Source organism: Vidua macroura, chromosome Z (genome assembly GCF_024509145.1).
Source record: "Vidua macroura isolate BioBank_ID:100142 chromosome Z, ASM2450914v1, whole genome shotgun sequence".
NCBI classification, from domain to species: Eukaryota; Metazoa; Chordata; class Aves; order Passeriformes; family Viduidae; genus Vidua; species Vidua macroura.
The window spans coordinates 47,816,171-47,844,095 of record NC_071611.1 but is presented as its reverse complement, the minus strand read 5'-3'; the positions used below and the strand labels follow the sequence as shown (position 1 = coordinate 47,844,095).

General features: G+C 47.3%; 1 protein-coding gene across 1 annotated transcript; it reads right to left on the bottom strand.

Moving 5' to 3' along the window:
* Positions 1–430: 430 nt before the first annotated feature.
* B4GALT1 (beta-1,4-galactosyltransferase 1) lies at positions 431–27,512 on the bottom strand. Its single transcript, XM_054003186.1, has 6 exons — positions 27,242–27,512; positions 14,733–14,968; positions 7,502–7,689; positions 5,952–6,074; positions 4,352–4,456; positions 431–3,772 (listed from the first exon to the last, which is right to left on the bottom strand). Exons 1-6 carry the CDS (start codon positions 27,510–27,512, stop codon positions 3,637–3,639), a joined length of 1,059 nt encoding a protein of 352 aa, XP_053859161.1. The 3' UTR covers positions 431–3,636.
* Positions 27,513–27,925: the final 413 nt, after the last annotated feature.

Genomic DNA, 27,925 nt, shown 5'->3' with positions numbered 1-27,925 from the left:
AACTGTTTTTGTGAGAAGTTGCCAAGGAACACAGACAAATGTTTACTTCAGTTGCCCAGGAACTGTCCATTTCCACAATTTAGCCAAAGCCACAAGCACTCAGGGAGCAAGCAGTGGCCTGTTCGCCCAAGCAGTCACAGCCCGAGTGAGGGTTTACATCTTCTGCCTGGTTTCAGGATGGACTGCATGCTGTCCCCCTACCCAGATATAGGAACCACCTTACAGTTTTCTGGTGTCATCTGGGGACTCTTAGGTCTGTGTCTCTAACAAGGAAAAAGTTTGCAGCACAGAGAAATTAATTCAGGGGGTAGCCAGAGGGAGTAAAAGCTGGAGAAAGTTAATGTAAGGAGATTAAGGCACAACCTAGTCCACCCCATGAGCCAGAAACCTGTGAAGACAGAGGGGTAATCCAGAGCAATGCTGCCAAACATTGTAACTGAAAATATTTTTATTTGACATCAATAGTAAAGAATACACATTTGATTACACATCCCTTGATATATAAATTATAAGAATGCAAAAGCAAAACCATCTACAGGAAACCCAAAGGCAGTCCAGTATACAAGTAGCGTCCTGGGGAAAAGCAGCATATCAGGACCCTCCCTCATGCTAACAAGCAGTCAGTCATCCCAAAGAATCCAAGCATTAGCATTTTCTTTGAAGCTGTTTTTCTGGGTTTCAACCATTAGTTACAATCAGTATCACTTTGAGTGTTTTCACCAGTAGGGGAGAGGAAAAAACACCACCCACCATAGGACACAGTTGGAATTCGCTTTGGTGCAACGTGTTTGTAAATGTGGCCCCTGAAAATCCCAGGGAGAGAAATTTCATGGCCAGGTCAAGTCAAGAGTATTTAATAAGTTTGACTGATATAGTTTACACAGAGACAATGAGATCTAGAAATCACAGGTCAGCACCAAAGGGCAACATGAGCTACGAAAGGTGGCTTCAGTTCTTTACATGGCTTGTGGCTTTAGCAGTGGAAGAGAAACTAGGCAGCAGCTTCTTGCACTACTAGTATCTCTCTGCTGAAAAGGGTTTTCAGGTTTCCTGACTTTCCAGTTTCCATTTCTTCCCTCTTTCAAGGCACATGTTGTAGAAACGTTTGATCACAACAGCCAAAAACAAGCACTCATCCCACCTCCATGACATTGAATAATTTCACCATACAGCTGAACAATGTGTTGTTGCACTAACTTTTTTCTAACCATCCAAGAATCTCACTGCAAGGAATGCTGCCAGCATCTCCCCCACCCACCTGATAGCAGACACATACCACTACAGCAGAAGATCCCAACTCTGACTTACAAAAGGCTCAGCACAAAACTGACGTGCTCTCTGCAAAGACATGGCATTTTCAAGTGCAGCCTTGGTAAGTTTTTGGTTATCTGCTGCTAGCTGTGGAAGTGGAGCCCTCCTTCTAAGGCAGCTTTATAAGAAAAATAAAAAATAATCCTTTCCTGTGTCTCCATTACTGCTACAGACTACACCCATGCCAATGTTTTACAGGGAGACATTTGACCTGATTTCTGTAAAACACATCATCTTGTACTCCCCCTTGCATCTTTAAGACCTGGAGCCTGATCTGCCATAAGGACTATTATATTGTTTGGGTTTTTTTAATATTCAGTGATAAGCACAAGGGATAAGCTCTTAACCACAAGCCTCCTTCCTTGCACTTTGCTCCTGCTCCATGCAAGATCATCTTTCCACAGCTCCCATTGTGACTGGAGCAGCAAGCCTAGCCAGAAAGAGCTTTGAACCAAAGGAGGTGAAGACTTTTCCAAAGTGAGACTGAAAAGGCATCTAGTAAATTAAAGTCCCTATGCATCCTGTGAGCCACTGCTGGCCTAAGAAGAAATGCAGTGTTCCCTGGTCCCTGCAGGATCCCACCCCTGCAGTGCAAGGGTTCAGCAAACCTTCAGGTCTCAAAAAAATCTAACAAAAAAACAAACAAAACCAAACAAAGGAAAAAAAAAAAAAAGAAAAAAATGCAGTGCTGAAGATGATCCCCAATACAACAAAATGTCCCTGATTTTAATAACCTTCAGCACAGGCCAAGGAAGTGCAAATTGCTGTGGTCAGAGCTGGTGGCAAAGTACTCACCAGAAGGAATTAAGTTCTGAGTTCTGGCTAAGAGCTTTAAATTACTTAAACCAGCTCCCTAGGTGTCAGCACTTGAGGCTTTCATACATACACGGTCAAGGGAAGGAAAAGCAGGGTCTGTACAGGTGGTGGCCTGGTGCACTGACCGAAAATAGTACTGCAGAATGTGCATGCTCCTCAAGCCTGAGACAATCAGAAGGGAGGTTCCAGATAGAGGACACACATTGCAAGCAGGCTTTAGGCAAAGAAAAATCATTTGGATGTCAGCCCTGCTGTGAATATCTCAGCACTGCAGGAGATTTAATAGACAAATACACAGAGCAAACAAAATACATGGCTTATATATAATGACACACATAAAAAGCCTACTAGTCTAAAGATAAAGAAGGCTTTGAATCACATCCTATTACGCTGCACCCTACTTTAATCTGGTATTAAATATACTGCTTATGATACACAAATTACTTTTAAAAGTTATTAAAATGTTACAATGACAACAAAAGTAATAAAAGATTTCAAGTTTTATGCACAACCTTGCAAGAGAAAATTTTGGTTTTAGGAAGCTTCAGACAATGCTTAAATAGCATGGTAACCTCCTACCACTGCTAACAAGTGTTAGCAAATGTTAAGGCCATAATTTATTTGTGCAATTAAATTAATCTTTATTTCATGAAAAAAAAATCCAAAAGACAGATCAACACCACAAACCCCTCTCTGAACTCTTCTACCCCCCAAAAAATCCCAGGAGGTTTTGTGCTGAAGCAAATAATCTCTATCATATCCAGAAATAAGGTTATCTGAAGCCAGCAGTTTTTAGAGAGGTCATCGGTATAGCTTCCCACCCTATGCAGGGAGCTTACCCACAAATTCTGGCAAACTGTCTCATCTCACTCAAAGCTTCCTTTGAGTCTAAAAGAAATAATGACATTCATTGAATTCAGACTTGATTGTTCAACACCTGCTCTGCACATAGATGAGATGTTTGTTTTGGTCACTCTGAGAAAAAAGTTGTATTATGCTGTCTCCATTTAAAAAAATCTAATGCAAAGCGTAAACTTGGACAATTTTAGCAGCATTTTACAGTCCTTCATAATGTAAAACCAGGAATGAATTGAAAAGAATGCCTGCACACACCTCATTCAAAATACCAAATATAATGGGCAGTAACTGTTGATACATCACAGTTGCAATCAGAAAAATTTGAGTCCAGCAATTAATTCAACATGGGGACTACTGCAGCAAATAGATCAGATTCAACAATTTCTGGCAAAGTAACTATTTACAACTTGTATGTACAGTTTCTGGACTTAAAAAACAATGGAGAGCTAGAAAGTTGTGTAAAGTCAAGTTTGAAACTTAAAAAAAAAAATTTAAAAAAGCACTTGTCCAACCAATTTGGAGACACTTCGGCATGCCAAAAGAGGCCTTTTTTTTGGTTCACTGCAACTCTTATAAAACCAGCACATATAACGCATCAGTGAGACCAGATATCCTGGGCAATATAGGCAAGTCTCTGTTGTGTCTCTGATGTTAGCTATTGGGGGAGCCAATATCCACTGTGATCTTTGTATAGAGAGGGTACTTATCAATTCTTAACACCTTGTAGGACAGCGTATTTAAGCCATCAGAATTCATTGTCTCCCGTGTGTGAGCAATTCGGTCAAACCTGCAGGAGGGGAAGGAAAAGAAGTAGGGGAGAGGGTGGAGACAACAAAGAAAGAAGGAAAAAATGTTTAAACAATCTGATCTTTGCATACCTCTCAGTCAGCATCGCAGGTGTTTCAAGAAAAACCTGAATATTGGTGCTATAAACTCCCAGATTTGGCCAGCCTGAGCAATGGGCCAGTGCATCCCTATGGGGTCAAATCTTAGCTAGGAAGAAGCAGCCAAGCTTTTAAATCACACAGGTAGTTTTCCAGCTCTGCACTAGAGAAGAGGTTTGTATCCCAAAGACAAGCTGGAAACAATTGCTCAGAGTCTAATTTTCTCGGTTTAAGAAATAAAAAAATGGAGGAGAGGCCTTCATGCCATAGTGAAATGTTGGGGAAATGGTCTATAAACAGATAATAAACTGGCAAGGGGAAGGTGGCCGCCTACAGAGCAGAAGCAGAGAGCTCAGTCAGTGAGGAGATGCTGCAGCCTTTCTACATTGGACCTTTGTGCCTAGCAAAGAGAAAGCCAAGCAGTTGGAGCAGCAAGAGCAGGAGGCACCTCTAAACCTGCTGTGGGAAAGGATGAGACGCACCTCTCGGGGTTGGGTTCATTCTTCCTGTCCCGGGAATGCCGGATCATTCTGCACTTCCCAATGACCGCATCCGGACGGGATATCCCCATGCCTTTAAACACCAGCCTGTATAAAGCAAGTACATTAAACACCCAACGGATGTGGGATGCTCTGCTGCACCTTCCACAAACAACCACTGGTTTTACCTACTATTTTTTTTTTTTTTTTGAGGGGGGATGTTACTAATGCACTTCCAAGCTTGCCAACACAAGGAAGGAAAGCCAGTCCTTTTCCACACAGACACTATTGTGCACAGTAGAGACCTCCCCCTGCCAACACCAAGATAGTTCACCACACCCTCACTTACACCTCCATCTTCTTTAAACAGCACCCAATGCCACATTAACCCTGGTCCAGGCTGTAGACTCAAATTAGAGTGGGAGTCATCTAGTTTTTAAACCATCTGGATAGGAGCCAGAGGAGCACTTATTTCTTGTGACGTGAAAGCTGCAGTGGTGGGGGAAACCGAAGTGAATGGTTGTGAAACAGCATAAAGGAAACACATGGTCAGAATCACAGTGGTCCCAGGTGGCAGCCCGTCTTTGTTGGTATGCTCTCTACAAAGCACCTGCAGAGTTTTTTCATGGATATCAGTGATGAAAAAGTACTTGATTTCTTCTTTGCCTCTCCCTTTTCATTTCTGTATAGCATCTTCTGTTCCTCAAAACCCAAGTGCCCCAAAAAGAAAGGACTGCCATGAATGTCAGAGCAAGGACTTGCTCTGAATGTCCTACTGGAAAGCTGTCCCTCTCTTAGTTTTTTAACAGAAGTGCAAAACCTCAGGAAGGTACATTTTTTTTTTAAACACCTTTCCTGAAGCCTAGAACAGCTCAGAAACCTCAGAGAAAAGATCACAGAGTAGTTTTGTTACCAAGAAACATGAAGAAGGCCTCCAAATACAAGGCCCTCATGATGATTTCTCTCAGTGAATGCTGTGGATATGTGAAGCTGTAAGGTAGCATATTTGTCCTTTGCCCTGCTCTTCCCAGCCTGCCCTGTGAGTACACCTTCATCCTCTCCTGCACTCCGAGCCTTGCTCAGCTTCCTTCCAGTCAAGCTTACATGGCTCACAGCATTATACAGACAGTCTGACAAATGGAACTCTCATGGGAACAAAGGGATCTGCTACAAGGCTGCAGACCCAAACAAATCTTGGGTTGCATTGGGCAAGGTGGGTTAAGGTCTCATCCACCTTCAGCTGCATGTCCTGAATCCCCTTCTTTGAGCCAGTGCTGGGAGACCCAGAAGCACACTGCTCCAGCCAGTGCACTGGTGTGGATGCTGGTGAGGCTATAGGGTAGAATGAACAATGGCAGGGGGTCGGGGTGTGACTTTTCCAACTAGAGGCCCTTCCCACTGCACCCTGGGAGCTGAGAAATGGGTGAGAAACCCAGCAGGAAGGAACATGCTCTCACTGAGCCAGCAGGTTGCCCACACACCACCTTCACCTCCTGCCTGGAGACACCCCATGTCCCCCCCCACACCCAGGTGAGAACAGCAGGTCTGTGTTCATCCCCACCCTGAATGCACCTCAGGGTGCCAAGGAGGAAAAATTATTTACCTGTTATAAATGTCATCATCTTCACCACCCCAGCCCCAGTAATTGTTTGGGAACCCATTGATCTTTGTGAACTGTTCTTTGCTCAGGGCAGACACACCTCCAAAATACTGATTGTAAGGCAACCTGGAAGCAGAGAAAAGAGCACATTAGAGGAGAAGAGGTGTTAGCCAAGGGGCAGCCTGCCTGCCTGAAAAGGGCTTGCTGCTGCCCTTCACCCAGCCCACACACAGCCAGCACCACTGCAAGGCACCTTCCTGCCACAGGAAGCAGCCATGTGTTGTGGTACTCTGGACTCAGCTGAGGGAGATAGAACTGGTAGGGTCAGTCCCAAATATATCTGAAAGTATTTTGCAACTGGAAGTAGCTGCAGCCTTTTACTAAGCTTTACACTGTCCTCAAAGTACAGGCTGAAATGCATATCACCTCACCGAAGGTGACATGAATGCCACAGGAGTAGCAAGAGCTCAGACAGACATTGGATGTGCCACAGAGCCTTCTCCTCCTGCAGCTATACCGCTCACCTCCACACTCCTTAGTGCCCCAAAATTAAGCTTGCAGCTCAAAACTGAGCTGGCAGGATGATCTTGCATACAGAAAGCCAACCAGCTCCCACCTGAAACAGGACAATTCACCAGGAGATTGGGGACAGATGAAATTCAGACCCAGAGCACAAGGAGAGGGTCCACACAGGGATCACCAGGACCTAGTGCAGACCTGTCTCTGCTTTAACAAGCAGAGAAATCCCCAGGGCCGTGCATTTCTGTTTGAAGTTTCACCTCTGTGCAAGAAAGAACTGCAGCTGCTGCAGTGTCAGTGGCAGTCCTGCTCCAAGCAGGGCTTGGGTCTGGAGTGGAGACATGTAGAGACCCTGCCAACACTACCAGTGCTATAGCTTTAGCACTACTGGCCACCACAGGGTCATGACCAGTCTTCACTTTATAGATGAGCTTTTAAACTCCTCCTTAGGGATTTGGAACAGGGAAAAAAATAACAGAAAGGAAAAGCAAGACATGTTTTCGTTCAGAACAGCTTGCTAAACCCAAATGTATGCTGCAAGAAGTTTCGCTCTGTGCTGCTCTCATGTACCAGGGCAGTTCTCTCAGCGGCATAAAACCAAACAGCCAAAAAATTTTTGTCTTGCTCTTAATATAGTGTCTGATGCAGTCTTTTTAAAGCTGCACATAATTCTCACTGTGTAAGAGTGTCTCACTTTTCAGACTGGATGGAAATACTAGCTGTCTTCCAGTTTCCAGACTGAAATACAAGAAAGGATATGTGGGCATCTGCAAAACAAAAGCTGCTTAGCTCTTCCTCACCCTTCGTTTCACCTTCCAGAAGCTGTGAATTTTAATAAACTGCTCAGCTGCATTTCTCTGCCTTTCTCCCCTGCAGCCACCTGCTCCCTGCAGGGCTGTGCATGTTACGACAGGCTTTTGGGAGAGATGCTTCCCCATGCTTTCAATGGTGGGCGGGGATGCATAACACTGCACCTGCCCTGTTAGGCTGGCAATGGTATTAGGAAACAGATGCCACTCCAAAAGGCGTCTCACCGAAATCCAAATTTATCCATGGATACAGAGAGGTGCCGTGGCTGGCTGTAACATTTGTAGGTGTTCCTGTCATCCATTGGGATGAGGTCTACATCACTAAACACAAAGCAATCATAGTCATATTCCTTCAAGGCCTCTGCAAATCCAATATTCAGCAGTTTAGCACGGTTAAATTCTTCTTCTCCATCCTAATTTAAAAACAAACAAAAACAGTTAAGTGACTTAAATATGAGAGTTGACATCAGCAGTTTCTTACCTGTTGCCAGATGCCAGTGTTGCTGCTTTGGGCTGACATGCCTGATGATGGACTGAGCTCGAGCTCAAGCACTGCCTTTGCAGCACCCATGGCATGTTTGCAGCAGACCTCCAGTGACCCCCAAATGCTGCCTGTGGGACAATGACACCTGAGACAGCTGCAAACCATGGAGGCAAGAAAAATGCCTGAGGAAAGGCTAGACCCAACTCAGCTCCCATCTCTTGGTGGGAGCCCCCAAGAGGGCAGGTTTGATAAGATAGTAAGCAGTCCCTATGTCCCACTCTATGCACAGGCATTTAAGGATTGAATTTTCTTATACAGGGCAAGCAGGTGGGGCTTCCTGGAACAGCAGAGAGAAGCAAAAAGAGTTGAGCTCCTCTGGAAGAAGGGACTCTTGCTACAGACAGAAACATTGGCAGTGCTTTAGCTTACAGCCATGACCAGGACCATGGACCAAAACCTCGCTGTGGCCAGCTGTGGCCAGCACCTTCCTCCTAAGCTTTGCCACAACATGGCTGTGAGACTGTGGCACAGCCACTGCTGAGCAATGTGTGATCACACGCCAAACCTGATTTGCAAAGCACAAGATGGCACCAGGAGCCAAGGTCTGATGCTTTACTGCTCTTCTCTGACCCTCTGCCAAGCCCTGAGCAGCCATGAATGCAGAGGAGCAAGATGCTCCCTGGGCTCTGAGCAGCAGGCTCAGCACATGGCTATGACACACAGCTTTGGTTACTGCATGGCAGGCCAGCATGAGCTGCTTCCTGAAAGGGCTACAGCTTGAGAGATGGATGCTGCCACCACAGTGGCAGCATCCCCTTAGTTGGTGTTCTTCCACCACTATTTATCTGTCCTGGGGGCCTTGATGGGAAAATGCAATCAGGAAGGCTCTCACATGGGATGATGGGAAGGACTTGAAGAGCTGACACTACAGCAGGGCATATTTATCCCAGGGTAAGCACAGCTAATGAAGGGACTGGCAAAAAGCAGGGCAGGAAAATCTCCACTTTCTTCCTCAAGTAATGAAGCACTTGAGGAGAGCCTGTTCAGCCTTTTTCAGGCAAAAACACTTCAAAAGCACATGTGGATTTGAGCACAAGTACAGGCTCACAAATTGCTGAGTACTTTAGCTTTTTAGCTGAAAGATCATACCCAAAACCCAAGAATACTGGTGGTTTGAGAGTAAGGATTTCCAATCAAAGACCCCACTCTGCAGCAGCAGCCTCAAACCCAAAACCTTACAAGGGAACAGAACAGGTAGAAAGGAACTCACAGGGCATCGCTCAAAGAGACTGAAGATTTTTGCCAGTCTGGAAACAAAGACTGCCAAATCCATTCCAATTTTAGTCCTTCACATTCTCTGAGCAGTATTAAGACAAAGGACTCTTCCACTGTGCAAGCTGTACCCCTAACCTGCACTACCGCACACCCATCATGGGATGCAAATCAAAAATGGATAAAATACTGTGCCCAAGGAGCAGCAGCTTGAAATACCACACTCTTTGTAACAGCTTTATCTGGCTAATAAGCAATAATTTTGGTAACTGTTTAATCCAGACTGATTAACAGATCTGCTGCTGAAGAGCCAATGCAGGTTCTTGAAACAGCCCCAAGTATATTCCAAATGAAGGTTTTAAAATGCAAATGTCAAACCAGTTTTCAAAAGCATTCCTCACCTGCCTTGGGCATAAATGACTTCACAGGGAGGAGTAAGATTTCATGGAAGAGGATCTGAGCAAATTCTCAGCATCCTCACCCAAAACAAAAGGGTTCACACAACAATAAGATGGTGGCTGGATGATCACCATCATGCATAAAGCAAGAGCAGTGAAAACTCAAGTACAGAAAATGAAGGCAAGTGGAACAAAGAGGCTGGGGAGAGGAACCAGCTGAGGTCATGAGATTGGAGGGTTTTCTTTCGCCAGCAAAGGCTGCTGCCCAGTACTCCTCAGGTCCCATGACACCAAATCCAAACTTGGCTCCAAGGTTCTGAGGGGAACTCATCCTGGTGCTGGTGCAAAGTGCAACGTGCTCACACCTCAAAGCAACTGCTGGGGCCAGTCTAGGAGAGCAGCCTCATTTGGCTGCTCTTTTCCTAATGAAATTCAAGACAAAGGGCACCAATTTTGTTACCAGCAGAGACTCAGCTGTACTTAGCCACTGCCTTTGGGTAGCCTCTAACTCTTCTGGGTGACACATGGAGATTAGCAGTGCTATAAGGAGCTGTTGTTTTTAAACCTCTCCACAAAAAATCTCAAGGCACAGAGAGTTTTGCACCAAGAGCATGCAAGACCCTTCCTGCCACCTCACCCACAGGACCCTGGCAGAGCTCACACTGGAGCCCTGTGCACGGAGAGGGACAGGACACAGCACAAACAGTTCATGTGGGCATTGTCACTCTCCTCCCAAGTGGCTACACAGCTTCACACTCTGGCATCCAAAAGACTAGGAAGAAAGGAATCTATACAACCTATACAAGAAAACAAAGAACCCTCTCCAAACCATTTTTTACTAACTTTACAGTGAGAGTGTAGCTCATGCAGCAAACTTTGCGAGGCTGTTACCAACTGTGACTGCTCTGACAGCAGGAGGCTGGTTTTCTGTCCCAGAAGGTATGTGGGGCTTTAACAAAATATATTGGAACAAAAAAAAGAGGTTTTGCTTTTTGCAGAAGCTCTGTTTCTTTACCTAAGGCAATGTGGAAACCCTGGTGTGCTTGTGGTATCTCAGATTCAAATCTCTTAAAACTTGCATGCTGCAATCTTTGACTGATCCCAAACATTCTGGAAAAACAACCAAACAACAAACCAGAGCTGTGAAAACTTCCGTCCAGGTTAGCACAGAGCGCGGTACCTGCTGGTGACCCTTGAGAAAGCAGGTAAAGCACAACTGAAAAAACCTCCATCCCTCACCTCTGCCTGGTAGCTTGTCATCCCATGAATGATGCTATTTGTCACAAAGAAATAGATTTGTTTGGACTTGCTCGGACAGAGGAGCATTATCCTGAAGAGCGAGGCAGCACACAGAGGACTGCTAGTTTGACAATGCAGTCAAGCTCTAGACATAGCCTCCATGCTTTCCTAGGCTTTCAGACAGAAAATATGTAGTCCAAGCACATTTTTTCTATTTTCTTTTTCCTGACAATTTTGTCCCAGTGTTCTTTTGTCCTGAAATTTAACCCATGTCTGAGTTCAGTGCTGGTGCCCAGCACCTGCTTCTGGCTCCTGAATTAACTCTGTCATTCCTAGAACAAATTGCTGCCTCAGTCCTCCAAGGTCTGACACTGACACTGCTTGCACCTGGAGGTGAGTGATCAGCCTGAGCAAAACAACATGCAGGCTTTTTTACTTCCCATCCCTTACCTTAGCTAAATCTAGTTTGTTCAGCCAGACCTGCCAAAGAAGCATTCTTTTTTTAGTGCTAGACAGAAAAAATTGAGGTTTTTGGAATCGTTATTCATACTAAAGGAGTTGCAAACCAGCAAGAAGCCACATGTCCTGACTTTGTTCTGCCTCCCAAGTCTATACAGGAGGCAGCTCTGTGATTCCTCCTGCAGACAGCACAGATGAAATGTGGCTGCATCTCTCTCCTGAATCCTATGCTCTTCAGATATCATGGAGGTAACAGTGAGGATGTATGTTTCTGGCCAACGAGGAGAGCCATCACCTCCAATGGGAGCTTGCTGGCTAAGTCATAGATACACTGAAATAGCCTGAAGCACACAGGCAATATCCATGGGGAAGTCCTTCCTCCAGTGGACTTGACCAGGTAGAAACAAATTTCCAGAGCCATAGAGAGACATCAGGAGATACTTTGGTATTTCTCAGTCACAGGGTGTTTTGAGGCCTCAGCACAATTACACTGGACAGTGGGAGAGAGCAGCCACAGTGGAAACCTGCCTCCCTTGCCACTGCAAGGGTAAGCAGGAGCTGAGCACAATTCCCTCCTTTGCCCACATACCTGATACCCCCTGCAAAGTAACACGAGTAAGAGTGATGCCCCAACCACCTCACACACACAAGCACACACAACTCTCTGGAAAACTACTACCAAGACACTTCAAATAGCACCAGGGGGCAGTGGAAAATGGTTGAACAACTACCCAGTTTTCAGGGAATTGGCTAAGTCTTCCCTTTCCCAAACTTTAGTCTGGCTGCATGGGCATTTGCATGGGCTGAAATGCAGTGAGATTAATTTCTAGACCTGAGCACCCACGTGGCAATGGCCACAGGTGTGGGAGAAGCCATGGATAATGGGAGTGAGCGAGGCTGAGGAAGGCACTGAAAATTCGTCACCTGTGCGGCATTGATGGGCCCTGGGCAGAGCATGCCCGGCCATGTGTCCTCATCTCAGATTTACCTGAAAAATCCTTCAACATACAGGGTTTGGGTTTTTCTAGGGGTGGAGTGTGCAAGGTGAAACATAATACGTTATTTTCCACTGGCTCCTGTTACATGCTGGACATTTTACAAACATCATCCCCCTGAATTCAGCCAAGTCCTACTCAGAGGCATTCAGGCATGCAAGAACAGCACGGTGGAGAAACAATGGATTCGTGACAGAAACACATTGCGCTGAAAGGAAGAAGTTTGACATTACCAGTGCAGCAGTAGCAGGGCTCAGCGCTCCTCTTTCTTTCTATGAGATGCGGAGCACAGAAGAGCATGTAGGCAGCGTGTAAGAGCCAGATCACACAGTAATTCTCCTTGCTTCAGTGATTGCTTTGATATAGACAGGATTAACAAGTAAAGGTAATATTTCCCCACTAGAAGGAAAAATAAAATTAAAAAAAAAAAAAAGGAGGGCAGATGCAAAGGGAAGGACAGACAAGAAAAAGAGAAAAGCAATTGTCAAGACAGCAGAGAAATAAGACTGTTTTCTACTGTACTTCTGGAAGAATTAATACATTTTCTGTATCTCTCTCTATTCGGTGTTCCCAGTCACCCTTGGGAGATGCATCCAGTGGTTTTACTACCACTGACCACTCCACTACTTCTAGACATGACTTATTAGAGGCATGCAGAAGGCGAACACTTATTTTACAAATTAAGTAGTCTAACTTGCTAACCTATATCTGCTGGGTGTGGCCAGGGCATACATACCTGCCATATATACTTGTAGTATGGCATATATACTTCTGTGAGAGTTAACTGTAAAGGACACAGCCCTAGTGCTAGAGAACAGGACCACAGAAGAGGAGTAGCCAGCAACACAGGGCAATGCAAGCCAGCATGCACCATCACAGCAGCAGCAGGGACTCCAATCAGGCTTCAGACACTGCCTGCCTTTAGGGGCACCAGCACTGCTTTCCTCTCCCTGGAACACCACCGATGGGGAAACACCCCTGCCAGCTGCACTGCCAGCTCTTCACAATGGAGGCGGTTGCTCTCTCACAAGCAATGCCCCAGACCACATGCGGGCAGCTCTCACAGCTGGCAGGTGACTACACCTGCTGCCTGGGAAAGCAGCAGCCCCCACCGCAGGACCACTGCTGGATGCCACACCACCCTCCCGTTTCCAAGCTGTGCTCAGAGCAGGGAGGCACCACCTGCACCCCCTGACCAGCAGTGTCTGTGGCTCAGCCAGCCCTGTGGTAACTCACATGGGCAAATGCTGCATGTGCAAGGAAACACAGCCCAAAGCATGGAGGGCTGCAGCTGGCCCTGCACCGCTGCACCACAGCGGCACCATCTGCTCCTTGCTTTACACAGGATAGGTTTCCTTACAGGGCTCAATTTTAGGGCACAGCATGCCAGTCCACATGCTGCAGAAATGCCTTGTGTCCTCAGCAATGTGGCTGCCAGGTCACAAGCACAGTCAGAGGCAGGCACCGAACCATCTTGGCTGCCGTGCCAGGGAACTACTGCTAATTACCCAGAAATCTCTTTTGTCCTGATCTCTGGCACCCTGGAAATGAGCAAAGCAAGAGAAATTGTAGTAATGGAGTATCAGTTTTCTCTCTCAGGATAAGTCTGCCCCTACTTTCAAGTCTGTGGTGAAATTCATCACTTGGGTGACCATTTTAAATATTCATGGTGTTTGATATGCCCAAACACACCAGCTGATCCAAGCAGAAGTTTAAGGAGTTAACACTTAAAGAAGCATGTTATTTCATCTCAGTTCTTACTGAGCTGAGAAAAGAGGATAAAAATACATATCCAAGAGAGAAACTGCAGTGCAATTGTCCAGAAGGTGGTCTCTGCTGAGGCTCTCAGAATTGCATCTGCCCTTTCACCCTGCAGCCTGTAAAAATGCCAGCACATTTTAAGCCTTTCCAAGGGCGAACAACACTCACTTATTTAAACACCATTATGCTATAAATTAAGACAGCTTGTCCTGAGCGAAATGTGCATTTTTATGCTTTTCTTTTTCTTAAAGGCAGATTGAAGGCCAAAAGATAGCAAGAAAAAAAAGCCCCAAAACCAAAACCTCCAAGAACTTCCCCATGATTGCTTGTTTCTTTTCTATTCTCCTGAAGGCAACCACTTACCTGCCCCACTACCACAGCTTTGTTTTCTCCATCCTGACTTTGTGCACTAGCTTGAACAGAAGGTGCTTGATAAAGTGAAATCCTACACATTTATGGCACATCTACTAACAAATTAGGCACTACCTTCCAACTTGTCACCTTAAAAATCTCTTAATGCCATTCCTGCAGCAGTTGGGAAAAAAAGACATTTGGAAAGAGATAATTAATTGGGTTGTGCTATTAGGAATTCTTTCCTCCTCACCAAGTGGTTTCTTTAAGCAGAAACTCTTAAGATTGAATTGTACCTGAGCAGAAGTGGGGATCTCAGGTTCTCCATCAAAAGCATTGAAGCAAAATCTTTCTTCCTTTTCTTTTTCTATTTTTAAGCAACCTTACAACCTGCCTGTCAGCCTATTGCTTTTCAAAGTAAAGCAACCATTCCTCTATTTTAAGGGGCACAGGCACTGTTGTGACAGCTGTGTAAAAGCTTATCTCTAGCATCTTACCTGGTTGATAACATATACTCCATAATCTAGTTGCTGCCTTTGGAGAATCGGGTGCAGGTAATAGAGCCAGTACTTCAGGTGCTCCTCTCGGTTCCTGAATGGTATGATTATTGCTACTTTCTGAAGGGCTATACAGTCTTTTGGAGCAAAATGACCTCCTGCTTTGACCTGTGGGTTTATTCTTGCCACTTCTTCCAGGTTTACGGGCTGGGAGAACTCCACACGTAGTGCACCAACTGGAAGAGAGTCATAACACAAAGCAAATTAACACACACAATCTATTTCTCTGAACATACATCCTTTACAAACATTAGGGTTTTGGTTGAGTTTGGTTTTTAGGAAACAGAGCTTTTGGGCAAACACAACCCCATCAGTGCTTGGAGGTACTGAAGCTTGAACCATCCATACCCAAAGCAACCTCACACCAAGTCAGAGCAAACCCACAAACAATGTGTCCTCTTGGTATCAGAACCCAAAGGAGTCACTGACACTGAGACCTGCAAATCCTGCAGTCTGTGTGGCCAACCAAGAGCTGTGTTCCCACTGGCACATGCACCACAAAACCAGCCTGAAGTACTGCCCTCTGGGCTCTCACCTACCTCAGGCAGCCCAAGAGTCAAGCACTTCAAAAATAGTTCTGTTCTCCTACCAACAAAATCACCTATGGCTAGTCACATGCAAAGTGAATAAAATCCCCTTCCTGTTTTTTTCTTAGAGATATTTTCAGTGTTCCGTAGACATGTCATTTATTTATTAGAAGTTCTGTTCTAGAAATGCTAAAAACCCCCATATCCAGATTTGCATTCCGGTTGGCAATTCCCCCAGATGGTTTCAAAAGCGGCAGGTTTTGAAACCACTGAAACAATGTGTCAAAACCAGGTTAAAAGTGAGAAGTCTGGATGGCATCAGAGAAACCCTTTCAGAATGGCCAGGGTTGCCCTTCTATTTGCTTCCAGCTTCTACAGCATCAATGGAGCGATTCACCACAAAAGCCCAAGGAAAGGCCATTCCTGCTGCCACGTCCTGCATCCAGCACCAGCCAGTCAACAAACTACACTTGGCACAAACTCTGCAGTGGGGGGGTTGCTGAGAGCCCCCTGCACAAGGCATAAAGCATCAACCATAAATACCAGTCTGAGGATCACCTCTTAAGGATTTGGCTGCTGTACCATCCCCTTCTCCTGCATTTGAATGTGTTTGAGTGTCCTACCTCACAAATGCTACTGCCTCACATTTGTTGCAGGGACCCCCAGGTCCCCAAGGCAGGGTACACAGCCCTGGAGGTGCCCCTTGAGAACGAGCACAAGTGACTTATGGAGCTCAAAAAGGCAGCAGCCATCACAACCAACCTTGTGCATTCCACAATTTCCGACTAGTAAAAAAAGCAGAAATAATTCTCCAGACTCATGGCTCATTCTTGGTTATTTAGAAGAAGCAACTGTAGTTTGGTTGTGCTGCTTCACTAACCTGTGGTCGCTCACACTGAAGAGAACTAAGAGGAGACTGGCCAAGCTGGCAGAGATGCTCGGTGTACCTCCAGAGGCAGCAGGGAAGCTTTGCTGCAGAGCAGCTACATAGTCACAGGATGCAAAGGGATCTCCTGATGTCTGCATTTTGCACTGGTTAAATGGGCAAGTTCCCCTCTAAAGTGAGGAGAAGGCAGTGATTTCTCAGACTCTGGGGGCACTGGGACCAGTCTGCCCACGCTCCCAGCACTCCAGCAATTCCCAGTACTGCTGACACCTGTGCCCAGTTCTGCACCCTCTCTGCCCCATGGTACAAGTTGGGTCCTGTGGGCCGAAGCCTCTCTACTCTGAAGTCTAAATGTGGCTTGCAGGGAGAGCTCAGAAAGTGCTCTGCAGCAGGAGGAAGAGGCAAAAATTGGAGGAACTGGGGCAGGAAGGAACACGGAGTGGAATTACCGGGACTGGGGCTCAGTGGTGACAGGATCAGGGGCCAGGCACAGCCACCCTCGTGCCTGTGGGACAGGCATCATATCAATAAGGCCAGAGGTGGCAGGAGGGGGAGGCAGTACATTGCATGTTTCCGCTGGATTTGAGGCCTGCTTCCACACCATGGTGGCAAGCATTTTTCCAAAACAGCCTCTGGCCCCAGCCCACTTGCACACCCACTTCCCCCAGCCGTCCCTGTGGCCATCAGTGTCACATCCATTAGGAGATTAGTACTCAGAGCTAGGATGATGCTACACTTTTGTGATTTGAAAACAGCAGAGGGCATTGCACTGGGCATGGTTCACCTAACCAGTCACAGCCAGCAAACGCAATTATGTTGGGCATCTGTGTTCAGGGACTTTATTTTCCCATCCTTCTTGGACCAGCAGCAGAACCTGTTGGGATGCTGCAGGAAGCAGAGGGGCAGAAGCAACTACCCTCTCACAGGGCCCCGCCAGCCTAGTCCATTGCCAGGCACTGGGTGTGGCTGCTGTCCCATCAAACAAGCCTGTTCCTGTTGGGACAAGCTGGGCTCTGTGTTCCCAGTTACTGGACTCTTCTCCCAGTTGCTGATCCCAAGAAGTGACTGTGAGCCCATCAGACTGGAGAATGCTTTCTAGTTTAACAAACAAAGGTTCTTTTAATGTCTCAAACCCACTCAGAGTAAGGCAGGAGGAAATGAAAGTCTGCCATTTAGGTGAACTTACAGACGAAATCTCCCACTGGTAACTTGTGAGTTCCAGCTGGGCAAGGACAGCCACAAGCATATGGAACTGCAAACAGCATTTTGCTGGCTGGCATCCAGCAGCCCCCCAAGGTGAAACATAGACCATTCATCCTGCCAGCACTCACTCTGGCTTGCCTTATGGAGACTGGAACATTGGCAAGGAAAAGATGGGAGCAGAAAGGATATTCATTGTAAAAAAACAGCTGCAGAAGGCAGAGATTTAACAGTTTCATAGTCTTGAAGGACATTAGTGAGAAACAATCTCTACTGCTCCAACCTCCTGCTTAATGCATCAGTTTTAAGGGCAGCACTCCTTCTAACAAATACTGCCCTAATGGATGCAGCCAACATGTAGGTCAGTGAGAAGTCCCCAGGCACCAGTGCCATCCATGTGTGGCAAGACAGGCACCTCTGAGACAGGCTGGACGCAAAACACTCGGTTAATACAATCACCAAATACAAAACCAGAAAAAAAGCTGAATAGGCTGTTTTGAAATACAGAATGACTAAAACAAATTTGACTTCATAAAGCCATGTGGCTGACACAGAGCAGCAGCAACATACTGCAAATTGACACTTCCAGTTCACTTCCCAAGCAGGACAAGGCTAAAGCCAAATCCACAAACAAACAGGCCTTCCAACTGGTTAATAGAGTCATAGTTCCAGCTACTAGCTTTAAATAATTTTCACTGAAATTTGACTACCTGGATAGGAAGCAGCCCTAGGGCTGCTGTTTCCCAAGGATGCTGACTCAGGATGTAATCTGCAATGCCAAGAAAACGTGCAAAGTCTGCTGCAAGTGCTGTCCCACCTGTCAAAACCTGTCCCAATCTATGTTTACTAGGTAAACTTTCCAGCTCGATTCACTCCATCTGAATAATTTCTGATTCTGTTCAAGCTGATTGCCTGACATAGGAATCACTGTATGAGTCCTTCTAAAAACAGTCAGGCATGACAGTGCTGTGTGGACTTGCAACTCTGGTCACCCATGCAGCCCAGCATCTGTAGGCAGATGCCTGTTGGGTTCAGCATCACAAAGCTCTAACACAGCAGCTTCATGAACCTCCACTGTGTATTTTTAGCAAAAGAAAACCTCAAAAACATAAATAAGCAACTGCAGGAATCTTGCAAGAAAAAAAAACCACAAAAGCACAGCATCACATCAAAACATTTCAGAGTTTGTAAAAGGAGGCTTTAGCTGGCAATGGCAGGGGAAGAGAAAGATACACCAAAAAAAACCCACTCCTGCCCCTCACCTCTGACCCCCAGAAGCATTTCTGCTCCCAGGGAAGGTGTACAGGAAAAGCCAGGGGCACAGCTTCTTACACAAAGCAAAAAGCGAGGCTTGCAAAAAGCAGAGGCAGCTCAGTGCTGAATCACCAGGAGCCTGTCCCACAGTGCCAGTGATTTTCCCATCCCCACTTCCCAATGGCCATGCCTGCCACAACAACTAAACCTCCTGCCATCTGAGGCTGCCAGCACACAGCCTTCCTGGTGCTCATCCTGCTAAGCCAAAATGAGAGGACCCTCACATAAGCAGCCCAGAATCCACTCAGCCTGATGTTAAAATAAATCTAGAGACTGCTCTAGCCTCCCTAGACCAAAGAGAGTGATCTCAGGAGGCTCCTAGGAACACCTTTCCAATACTAGAAGTGTTGGGAAAACTCAGGCAGCAATGCCTTGCAGGGCCAGAAGTGTATTCGTGCATCTCTATAGGGGCTACAAATGGGACGACACCACACTCCATCCAAGAAGGTGGGAACAGGTGATACAAAACAGGGCTGCTGCCACAAAGGGCAGACCTGGGGGGCTCAGGCAGGACAGACCGTGGGAACCCTATTCTTCAGGAAGGCAGTGCTGCCCTGGGAGAAGGAAATAGGAAGGAGGAAAACTAGTCTCTTGGACAGGCTTGAAGAGTGATCCAGCCATCTGAATCACCCTCCTGAGAGCTTCACTGGGAAAACAAGCAAAATCCACCTGCATGCTTTAAGCCAGGCATCAATCTCAGACATTTAGTTTAGTGAAAATGAAAGCAAAAACTGATAGCAGAAGTTGGAAAAAGGCTCTCCCCGAATAGAGCTAAAAAGAACATTTCCATCACTCTGGCTGAGAGCTGGATGCTGCTATCCATCCACTGAGTCGCGTGCACACCCGCACTGCCACACTCAAACAATCCTCATGTGAAAGAAAAGCTGGAAAAGAGAAGCAGAGCTTGCAAGAGAGAAAAAAAAAAACCAAAACAAACAACCCTCTCTTTGGAGGGGCCCAACAGAAAAGGGAAGGAATGGCCCGTCAGCCACACCAAGCCTGCCTTGGCTGGGAAAAACAGTATCAGCTCCACCTCAGACAATGTGAGAACAAGTTCCCCCACCCCAGGCTCTGAAGCAAGGCTGGACCCCAGCCCCACATGTCAGCTCCAGGGCAGGCAGGCAGATGCATCCCTCAGTTCTGCAAAGCAGTAATTTCCTCTTAAGGTAATTAAAATAATTTCCCATCAGCTAAACTTCAGAGCTGTGCCAGCAGCTTTTCAGATGGCACCAGACAGACTCAAGTCATGGCTCAGGCCCATGGTGGGGGGACGGGGCAGCCCCCATATCCCTTGCCCATCTGGGTCTCCGAAGCAGCCATTCCTAGCATGCAACTCACGGGTCAAAATGGCCAACTGGCTGGCAGCTGCTGCCTCTTGCTAACTGCAGCTGTTGCTTCCCTAGGAGAGTTTAAAGAAAAAACTCCTTGAGTCTTTCTAGAAATATCCTCGTCACAAAAAAATATGCCCTCCCAAAGGCTGGGATACACTTCATTTGGCTCTACATTTGGCTCTACATTTTGGCTCTACATTTGGATCTACACTTGTGAAGTTGCATACCCCCACAGATGTTAGCTACACCAAGGCAAGGGAAGCCTGCTACATGGGCTTATTTCCTGTCCTGGGCAGGCTTGCACATGGTCTGGCATCTGCAACTGTGGACCCCAAAGGAAAACAGGCTGAAAAAAATGAGGATGCATCACATGTGCTGGCTACATTGGGTCTGCTTGATTAATTCAGCAATTACAGCCAGAGAAAAAAGTTTCTTAACCCAATCACCAGCACTGACACTAGCACGTGGCATCTTTAGAACAAAATTAAAAAAAAAAGGGAGATAGTCTCGTTGATAGAAGGTACTTCTGGGAGAGAAGCAAAGTCCTCCTTGGTGGCTCAAATCCAGTGCATGCTTACTGAGCCGGCTTTGAACTGTCTCCCTTTGAGCCAGGCAATCTGCATGTTATTAGCTGTTCCCACTCACCACAAAATTAAATTCCAGGCTCTCTTAACAGCAAACTACAAACAAACAAACAAACATGGATCAGAAAAAGGCTGAGCAGCCATCAGCCATAAACCCCCCACTACACAGCAGGATGGGATGTGTGGACAGGAGACCTCCCAGGTCGAGTGGCATCTCAGGCATGTCTCTGCCACTGGCAGCCCCAAATCATCAGGCAATCCACGCAGCCGCTCTCGCTGTGCCCCATCCCATCCTTCCTGTGGCATGTGCACCTGGATTCCAACACTGCCCCGGGGCTGGGGTGCACTCCCCAGATAGGTGGGAGAGTGCTGAGTGCCAGGTGGGGTGGAGGTATGTCTGTCTGGCTGAAACTCTGCCAGGGCTTGTGCACCCCAAAAGCACGGGTTGCTGCTGGCGTCAGGGAGCGCAGGAGGCCAGGACAGCAGGAGGGCATTGCATGCCTGCAGAGATGGCTGCTGCTTCGTGCACTGCCCAAGAGCACAAAGGTTTGTGCGGACCCATCCCGTAAAGGCCTTTACAGGGCCACTTCCAGATTCAGCAAGACAGGTTTGCAGGTAACTTGTCTCTTTGCCTTCAAAGCAAATCCAGTGATAGCCCCGATGGGGGAGGTGACAAAAGCAACTCTTTCAGACAAACATGTGCAGAGGCTTGGGGACTGCCCCAAGCTCCCTGCACTTCAGCTGGAAGCCTGTAGGAGCAAGCTGAACATTGACACTGCTCCATCCACATGCTCCAACACCCCAAATCTTTGACCCCCTCACTGCAGTATTGCTGTGGACTGGCTGGATTTGTCCCCAGAACCAAATTCCCCTTCTGCCCTGCAGAGAAGGGTGTGCAAGAGGGAGCAGAGCCGTGGCTGGCTGGAGAGTAGTGTCCTCTGGTGAGGAAAGAAGGTGAGCCGTGGAGCCCAGCACCTCCTGCTTGTATGTGAGGCCATCAGACCTAGAGTAGCTCCCTACTGAGGACTGTGCACCTCCAGCACCCTGCCCTTTGGGATGAGTATGGCCCTCAAGACAGGGACAATGCTCCCTGTCTGCCGAATGAAGTCAGACTAAGATGCTCCACACCAGAGGAGGAAAGTGAGCTTAACTGAATTCTGCGTCCAAGTGCAGTTTTGGAAGCTGCAAGTTATCTGTCTCTTTCCAAACACAAACTTGGCCCAGTTTCCAAAGAAACTAGCTATTGCTTCAGATCAATGCTGGCAGAGAAAAAAGTATGTCATAAAACACTACATGCATGAGACAGAAAACTTTCCTTTTCTCCTCCGTCTGTTGTGCTTTGTCCCTGAAACAGCTGCTCCCCAGCACAGCACAGTATCTTTCCAAGTTACTGTGAGAGCCTAATTAACACTCCTTGACCTCCACTTTGACCAGATAAGAGGATGCTAGGGATATTTTCCTCACAGAAGCTGCTCCCTGCCTGCCAAGGAAGCCTGTCCTTCAGAGGTATGATGTGCTCCCAGTCACACAGATCGATAGCTGTGGAGTTGTCGGTGGTGTTGCCAGGATCACACATCTGCTTCCTGCCAAACATCTTAAGCATATTCTTTGGAGAAGTTTAACAGTTTTTCAAACCCTCTTTTGAAGCCAAGAAAGCTTAAATTTGAGCAAACTGATTCATGTGTTATCTCCTCCTCCCCCTGCCCTCTCCATGCTCTGCCCTGAATTTCTGTTTTACTTTTTCAAAAGAAGGCAGTAGAGGGACACTACACAACTCCAGCTTGTGTCTGTAAGCAAAGCAATGCCTCCAAGCACCCAGGCAGGCAGGAAGGAGCAGAGACTGGCTATATAAAAAAAGGTTAGAAAAAGGCAGGTCCAGATGAGAGAGGAAAGGGAGATGCTACATGTAAAGCAAATGTTTTCTCCACTGCCTGGTATTGCAAGTGACCCCACAAATTCAGAGGCTTCTAATTCCTGGGGTAGAAACTACCCAGAGCAAGATGAGAGCCTATGACTGCAGGTGGCCAATGTGACAGGATGACCAGATCCCAGGCATGCTAAACCTCCCAAATCCCTCCAGCACTGTCAGCATAGAATTCTTCCTAAAAAATGGTGGGTTTATCATCTCTTAGGTTTTCACCCTCTTGCCCCAATTTTGTCCTGCTAGGATTCTGCCAGCAGTAAAACATCTTCTACCTCTGCCCACAAGATGTCCACATATACAGGACCTCAAACTATATTATTTTTTTCCATCTCAGGCAGCGCATAACCTCTAAACATTTCTGCAATACAGACACTAACCATCACTGCTGATTTTACAGACTACCTCAAAGCATCAGAAAACCCTCATCACTTATCTTCAGCATCAACAGTTTGAAGCATCTGCTTGTACTGACTACACAGGTATCAGAGCAGTGCAGTGAAGAAATAGCCTGTGTAATAGGTCCTCTCCTCCCTGAGTGACAGCTGCCCAAAGGAGTTTTTTTCTTTCAATCCTTGTTTTTTTAAAACATGCCTCATTAACACGGAAGTGGGAAGCACAAACTTATATCCAGAACTCTGACATCTTGGAGAAACAGTTCTTTTCCTTGTATGCCCAAGAACCCTGAGCAGAAGGACTTAGGGGTGCTGGTGGGTGAGAGGCTGGACATGACCCAGCCATGGGCACTCTCGGCCCAGAAAGACAAACGTGTCCTGGGCTGCATCCAAAGCAGTGTGGGCAGCAGGGGAGGGAGGGAATTCTGCCCCTCTGCTCTGCTCTGGTGAGAGCCCACCTGGAACCCTGCATCCAGCTCTGGGGTCCCAGCACAGGAACATCATGGAACTGCTGGAGTTGAGATGATTAGAGGGATGGAGCACTTTCTCTGTGAAGGCAGGCTGAGAGAGTTGGGACTGTTCAGCTTGGAGAGGACAAGGCTCTAGGGAGAAAACAAAGCTGGAGAGGGACTTTTGACAAGGTAGTGACAGAATAAGGGGCAATGGCTTTTAAGTGCAGCAGGTTTAGATGAGATGTTAGGAAAAAAATCTTTACTGTGAGAGTGATAAGGTACTGGAACAGGTTGCCCAGGGAAGTTGTGGATGCTCCTTTCCTGGAATTGTTTGTTCAATGCCAAGTTGGATGACCTGGTCTAGGAAAAGGTGTGCATGCCCACACCAGGGAGTCGGGATTAAATGATCTTTAAGGTCCCTTTGAATCCAATCCAATCCATTCTAGGGTATCCCAGGAAACAGCCATTTCTAAACCTTAGCGAAAATGTGTACATCTCTATTGGTTTGTCCTTTGGACAATTCACTGGTTCATACTTTAACCTACACTTTCGTGTTGTGAATATTTGTTTATTGCTAGTGTACATAGTTATCAGTTTTCTAATTTTATATCTGGGCATGAAAAGCTATTAAGACAGACACATGACTGCAACATTTAGCACACTTGGGTAAACTTTCCCAGAAGATGCTCACGGCAAAAAGGGCAAGAGCGCATGTTTTATGTTTGCCATCCCAGCCACTCCCGGTGTCTAAATGGGGGTAGAACTGGCTAAGGAGACAGCTGTACTCTAAAATAACCTCCATAAATACATGCACTCACCTGGGCAGGACTTGAAAATTGCATCCCTGAAATACAGATAAGCCTGTCTATGAAATTCTGCTTTGCAGACTTCTACTGCTTTAAAATGAGCTCTTTTGGAAAGGGAACTTTCAGCTGAAGAATTTGACCCTTGGTGCATATCCTCCTTAAACCAGCAGGCATGTAACTACCCCCAACACCAAAGTACAAAAAACACATGGAAATTGTAGAAGAAACACATTTGACTGTTTTGAAAGTGTGTAGGCCAACACACATACTACTTCTAGAGAGCAATTTTTTAATTAAAAAACAAACAAACAAAAACAAACAAACAAACAAACAAAAAAACCCCGAAAACCAATACCACAATACTGTTCAGCATCTCCTAAAGAATGTAACAATTTGGGGAATGGACACCTGCAGGAAATACCTGGATATACTTGCTTTTGGGCTTCCCAGAGAAACCAGAATTTCTTGGAATTCTTGAGATTTTACTGCAGCAAACAGGTTCTGTTTCCTGATACCCCATTTAAGATACTCATTAGCATGCAGTTTTAAACTGGAGCATAAATCCAAAATGCTTATATTGCCTTGTATTAAAGAATTGCATAGCTTTTAAGGACTTTCAGCTCAAAGCTGAATTATAGTATTACACCACTCCTGATTTATTCTTTTAAATTATAAATAATAGCAAGTGAACCATAAAAGCACATTTAAAATTTGGCAGCTTATTGTAAGAGATTAAACCTCATTTAGCTAATGCATTTGTTGCAGAGCCAGACAGCAGGGATTGTAAACTACTCTCTAGAAACTGCTAGGAAGAAAACTGTGGGCCTCTGAAATGAGTACCTGGCTATTTTACCATTCAAAAAGCCTGAGCAGTTCAGTCACACATATCCTGTGTGAGTCATCACATGCTTCCCAACAATGATGTGGGAGGGGCAAGCAGGAAGTTAAAAAAGCCAGAATCATGTATGTTGCAATAAATGTCGGTTTATTGAGGAAACTGAGTTTTTGGAGCTACCTGTTCTCATCAGAACACTTCCCATGCCTTTGGAATACAGGACTCACAGGGTAATTCCTGCTTTTTATGTTCATATTGATAAGTGAGTTTTGAGCTCAAAAAGGAATATTTCTGAGTTCTGGGTGAGGAAATTACATGTCAGAAGTGCCTACAAAGTGCACACCCTCTATTCCTCACAGTGGCCTTTGGGACACATGAGATGCTGATTAGGGCAGACTCAACTCTTACCAACATGAGAGGCATGATACAATTGTTTAACAAATGCTGTTTGCTACCAAAATCTGAAAAGAACAGAGCAAAAAAAGAAAGAACAAACAGTATCTCACTTATACGCTGGCTATAAATCTTGATGCTGTGACGGTGCCAGGCTGCATGTGACTGCACCACCCCACAAGTACTGAAGTTAACACAGCTAGAAAACGTTTGCCTGCTCTGTTGTAAAGAGCTACTTCTTCCGTGGCCCTGTAGCTCTCTCGACCATCTGTAACCACCACCAGCAGCCTCATATGGCCTTTGGCAGATTCAGTGAACGGCACTGAAGATGTTACAAAGATGATTTAAAATATCTTAAATGATCCTTCAGCAACTAACTCCAAAAACACTTCGAATCTTGGAGTCACTAAGAGCATTTCTCTGAACTCCAGGCATTTCCAAACCACATGACTCACTCCTGACAGGATCAGACTAAGTAGAGACTATTCAAAGCAAAGCAGTATTCATAAAGGGTTCCCACATCCACTCTCCCTCCAAGGACAAGCTTACACAGCCACTTTCAACATAAGTGACGTAGGAGAAAAAAAGCGAAAGATACTAATCAAAAACAACAACACTAAACACACAACAGTTTCTTTTAGTGATCTCAAAACCACCTTCCTAAAATAACAAAACAGTCCTTTGTAATTCAGATGCATTGATCCATAAAGGGTTGACCAGCAAGCACCGAGAGAAACGACGAATTTTTTTGTTCATTCTGTAAACAGAAAACCACAGGTAGCTTCTCTGAAGTCTCTTCCCCTGTTGTGATCTCTGGTAACAGAGGTACCTATGCTGAAACGGCACACTTGATGGATGAGGGAGATTATCCCCAGGCTCAAGGGCCCAAGGTGTGGCCAGGCTACTGTCAACTGGGATGCCAGCAGGTCATGGTATCAACCCTACCTACAGCACAGGAGTGTCTGTTCAAGGAGCAGCAGTTACAAGCAACAGGTTGGGTGGGAGAGTCTTTTAAGGGTACGAAAAAAATCTGAAATTCCCCTTGTCCCCAACTCTGCCTTGTCACAAAGCCAGCAGATCAAAACAGCTCCAGGTCATCACATAGTAAAAATGAAACCACCAGCAAGCTGCAAACCCGCCGAGATCCTGCCAGCATTCCAGCACCCAAGCGGTCGTGGAAAAGGCCTATGGGGAGCACAGCTCCAGTGCAGATAAAACACTCGCCAGGCTGCCACGTATCACGCTACTGCATCACAGGACCAAATATATCCAGTGGAAAGCGCCGCTGGGATACATAATAACTGTACTCATGACCCTGCCTCACAGCTCATTTGAAAGCCGTGCGGCTCATTCAGCAGGTCCGCGGACAGAGAAAAGCTGCGAAAAGCCTGCACATCGCAAAAAGCCCTCCTGAGCTTGGCGTTGCGCAAGAGGAGCATTTTGGGTAGAGTTCCGAGAGGAAATTACCCAACTTCGACGACAACCAGAAAGAAACCTAGCCGGGCGGGGTGGGAGCGCTTCCCGAGAGCAAAGAGGCTCCGCTCGCCGCTGCCGTGCCTGCGGCAGCATCCGCGCCGCGCTCCCCTGCGCACCGGCTCCCCGGGGATTCTCCCACAATCCCCCTCCTCCGGCGGCACACGCGAGAGCAGCCTCGCCGCTGTCACACCGCGCCCGCTCACATTGTGAGAGTGCGGGAGAGGCACCCACGGGCGCAGGGGGACCCGGCGGCGCCCGCCCGCGCCTTCTCCCCCGGGGCGGCAGGGCCCCTGCCCGTTATCCCGAAACCCTGCCGGGACGGCACTTACCGAGCAGCGGGGAGGGCTCGGGGCAGGGGCCCGGCGGCGGCTCGGCGGGCAGGGACCGGGCCCGGGAGGCGGGCGGCGACGGGCGGGAGAGCGGCAGCGAGAGGTTGGCGGGCGGCGGGCGGCGCGGCGGCGGCTCGGGGCTGCCCGGCGGCCCCAGAGCGCTGCCCGCCAGGTAGTAGAGCAGCGTGGCCGAGAGGTGGAGGGCACAGAAGGCGACGAGGAGGCGGCAGGCCCGCTGCAGCGAGGTGCCGGGCAGCGACGGCTCCTTCATACCGCTGCGCTGGCGGGGAGCGCCGCCCGCCCCGTGCCGCGCCGCCGACGGGGGACGGGGCGGGGGTGGTGGCGGCTCCGCCCGCCGGGGGCGGCCCCGAGCCCCGCGCCCCGCCCGCCTCCGCCGGGAGCGCCAGCAAGACCCCCACCGCTACCCGGCTTCGGCATCCCCCTCCCGTCCCCAGCCTCCCGCTCCGGCTTCCCGCCCGTGTCCCCCGAGCCCGCGCCGCTCCGGCCGGCGCTTGTGAGCGCATCCCACCTTGGCTGGCTCTCCTACATGGTGCCCGGTGGCAGCATGCTGAAACGGTCGGTGTAGAAGCCCCCAGATGCGCTCGCCTGTAGCAGAGGGGGTAAGCGGCAGCAGCGAGCTGCTGCGGGGCAGCGAGGCCTATGTTTGTATTCATGCCCCTTGGA

Excerpts from the sequence above, each read along its gene's own strand:
- B4GALT1 (XM_054003186.1), bottom strand. The coding sequence starts at position 27,512 with ATGAAGGAGCCGTCGCTGCCCGGCACCTCGCTGCAGCGGGCCTGCCGC. Across the intron at positions 4,457-5,951 it reads GATGATGACATTTATAACAG|GCTGGTGTTTAAAGGCATGG; the intron begins GTAAATAATTTT and ends TGCTTTATACAG. Across the intron at positions 3,773-4,351 it reads AATGAACCCAACCCCGAGAG|GTTTGACCGAATTGCTCACA; the intron begins GTGCGTCTCATC and ends CCCCTCCTGCAG.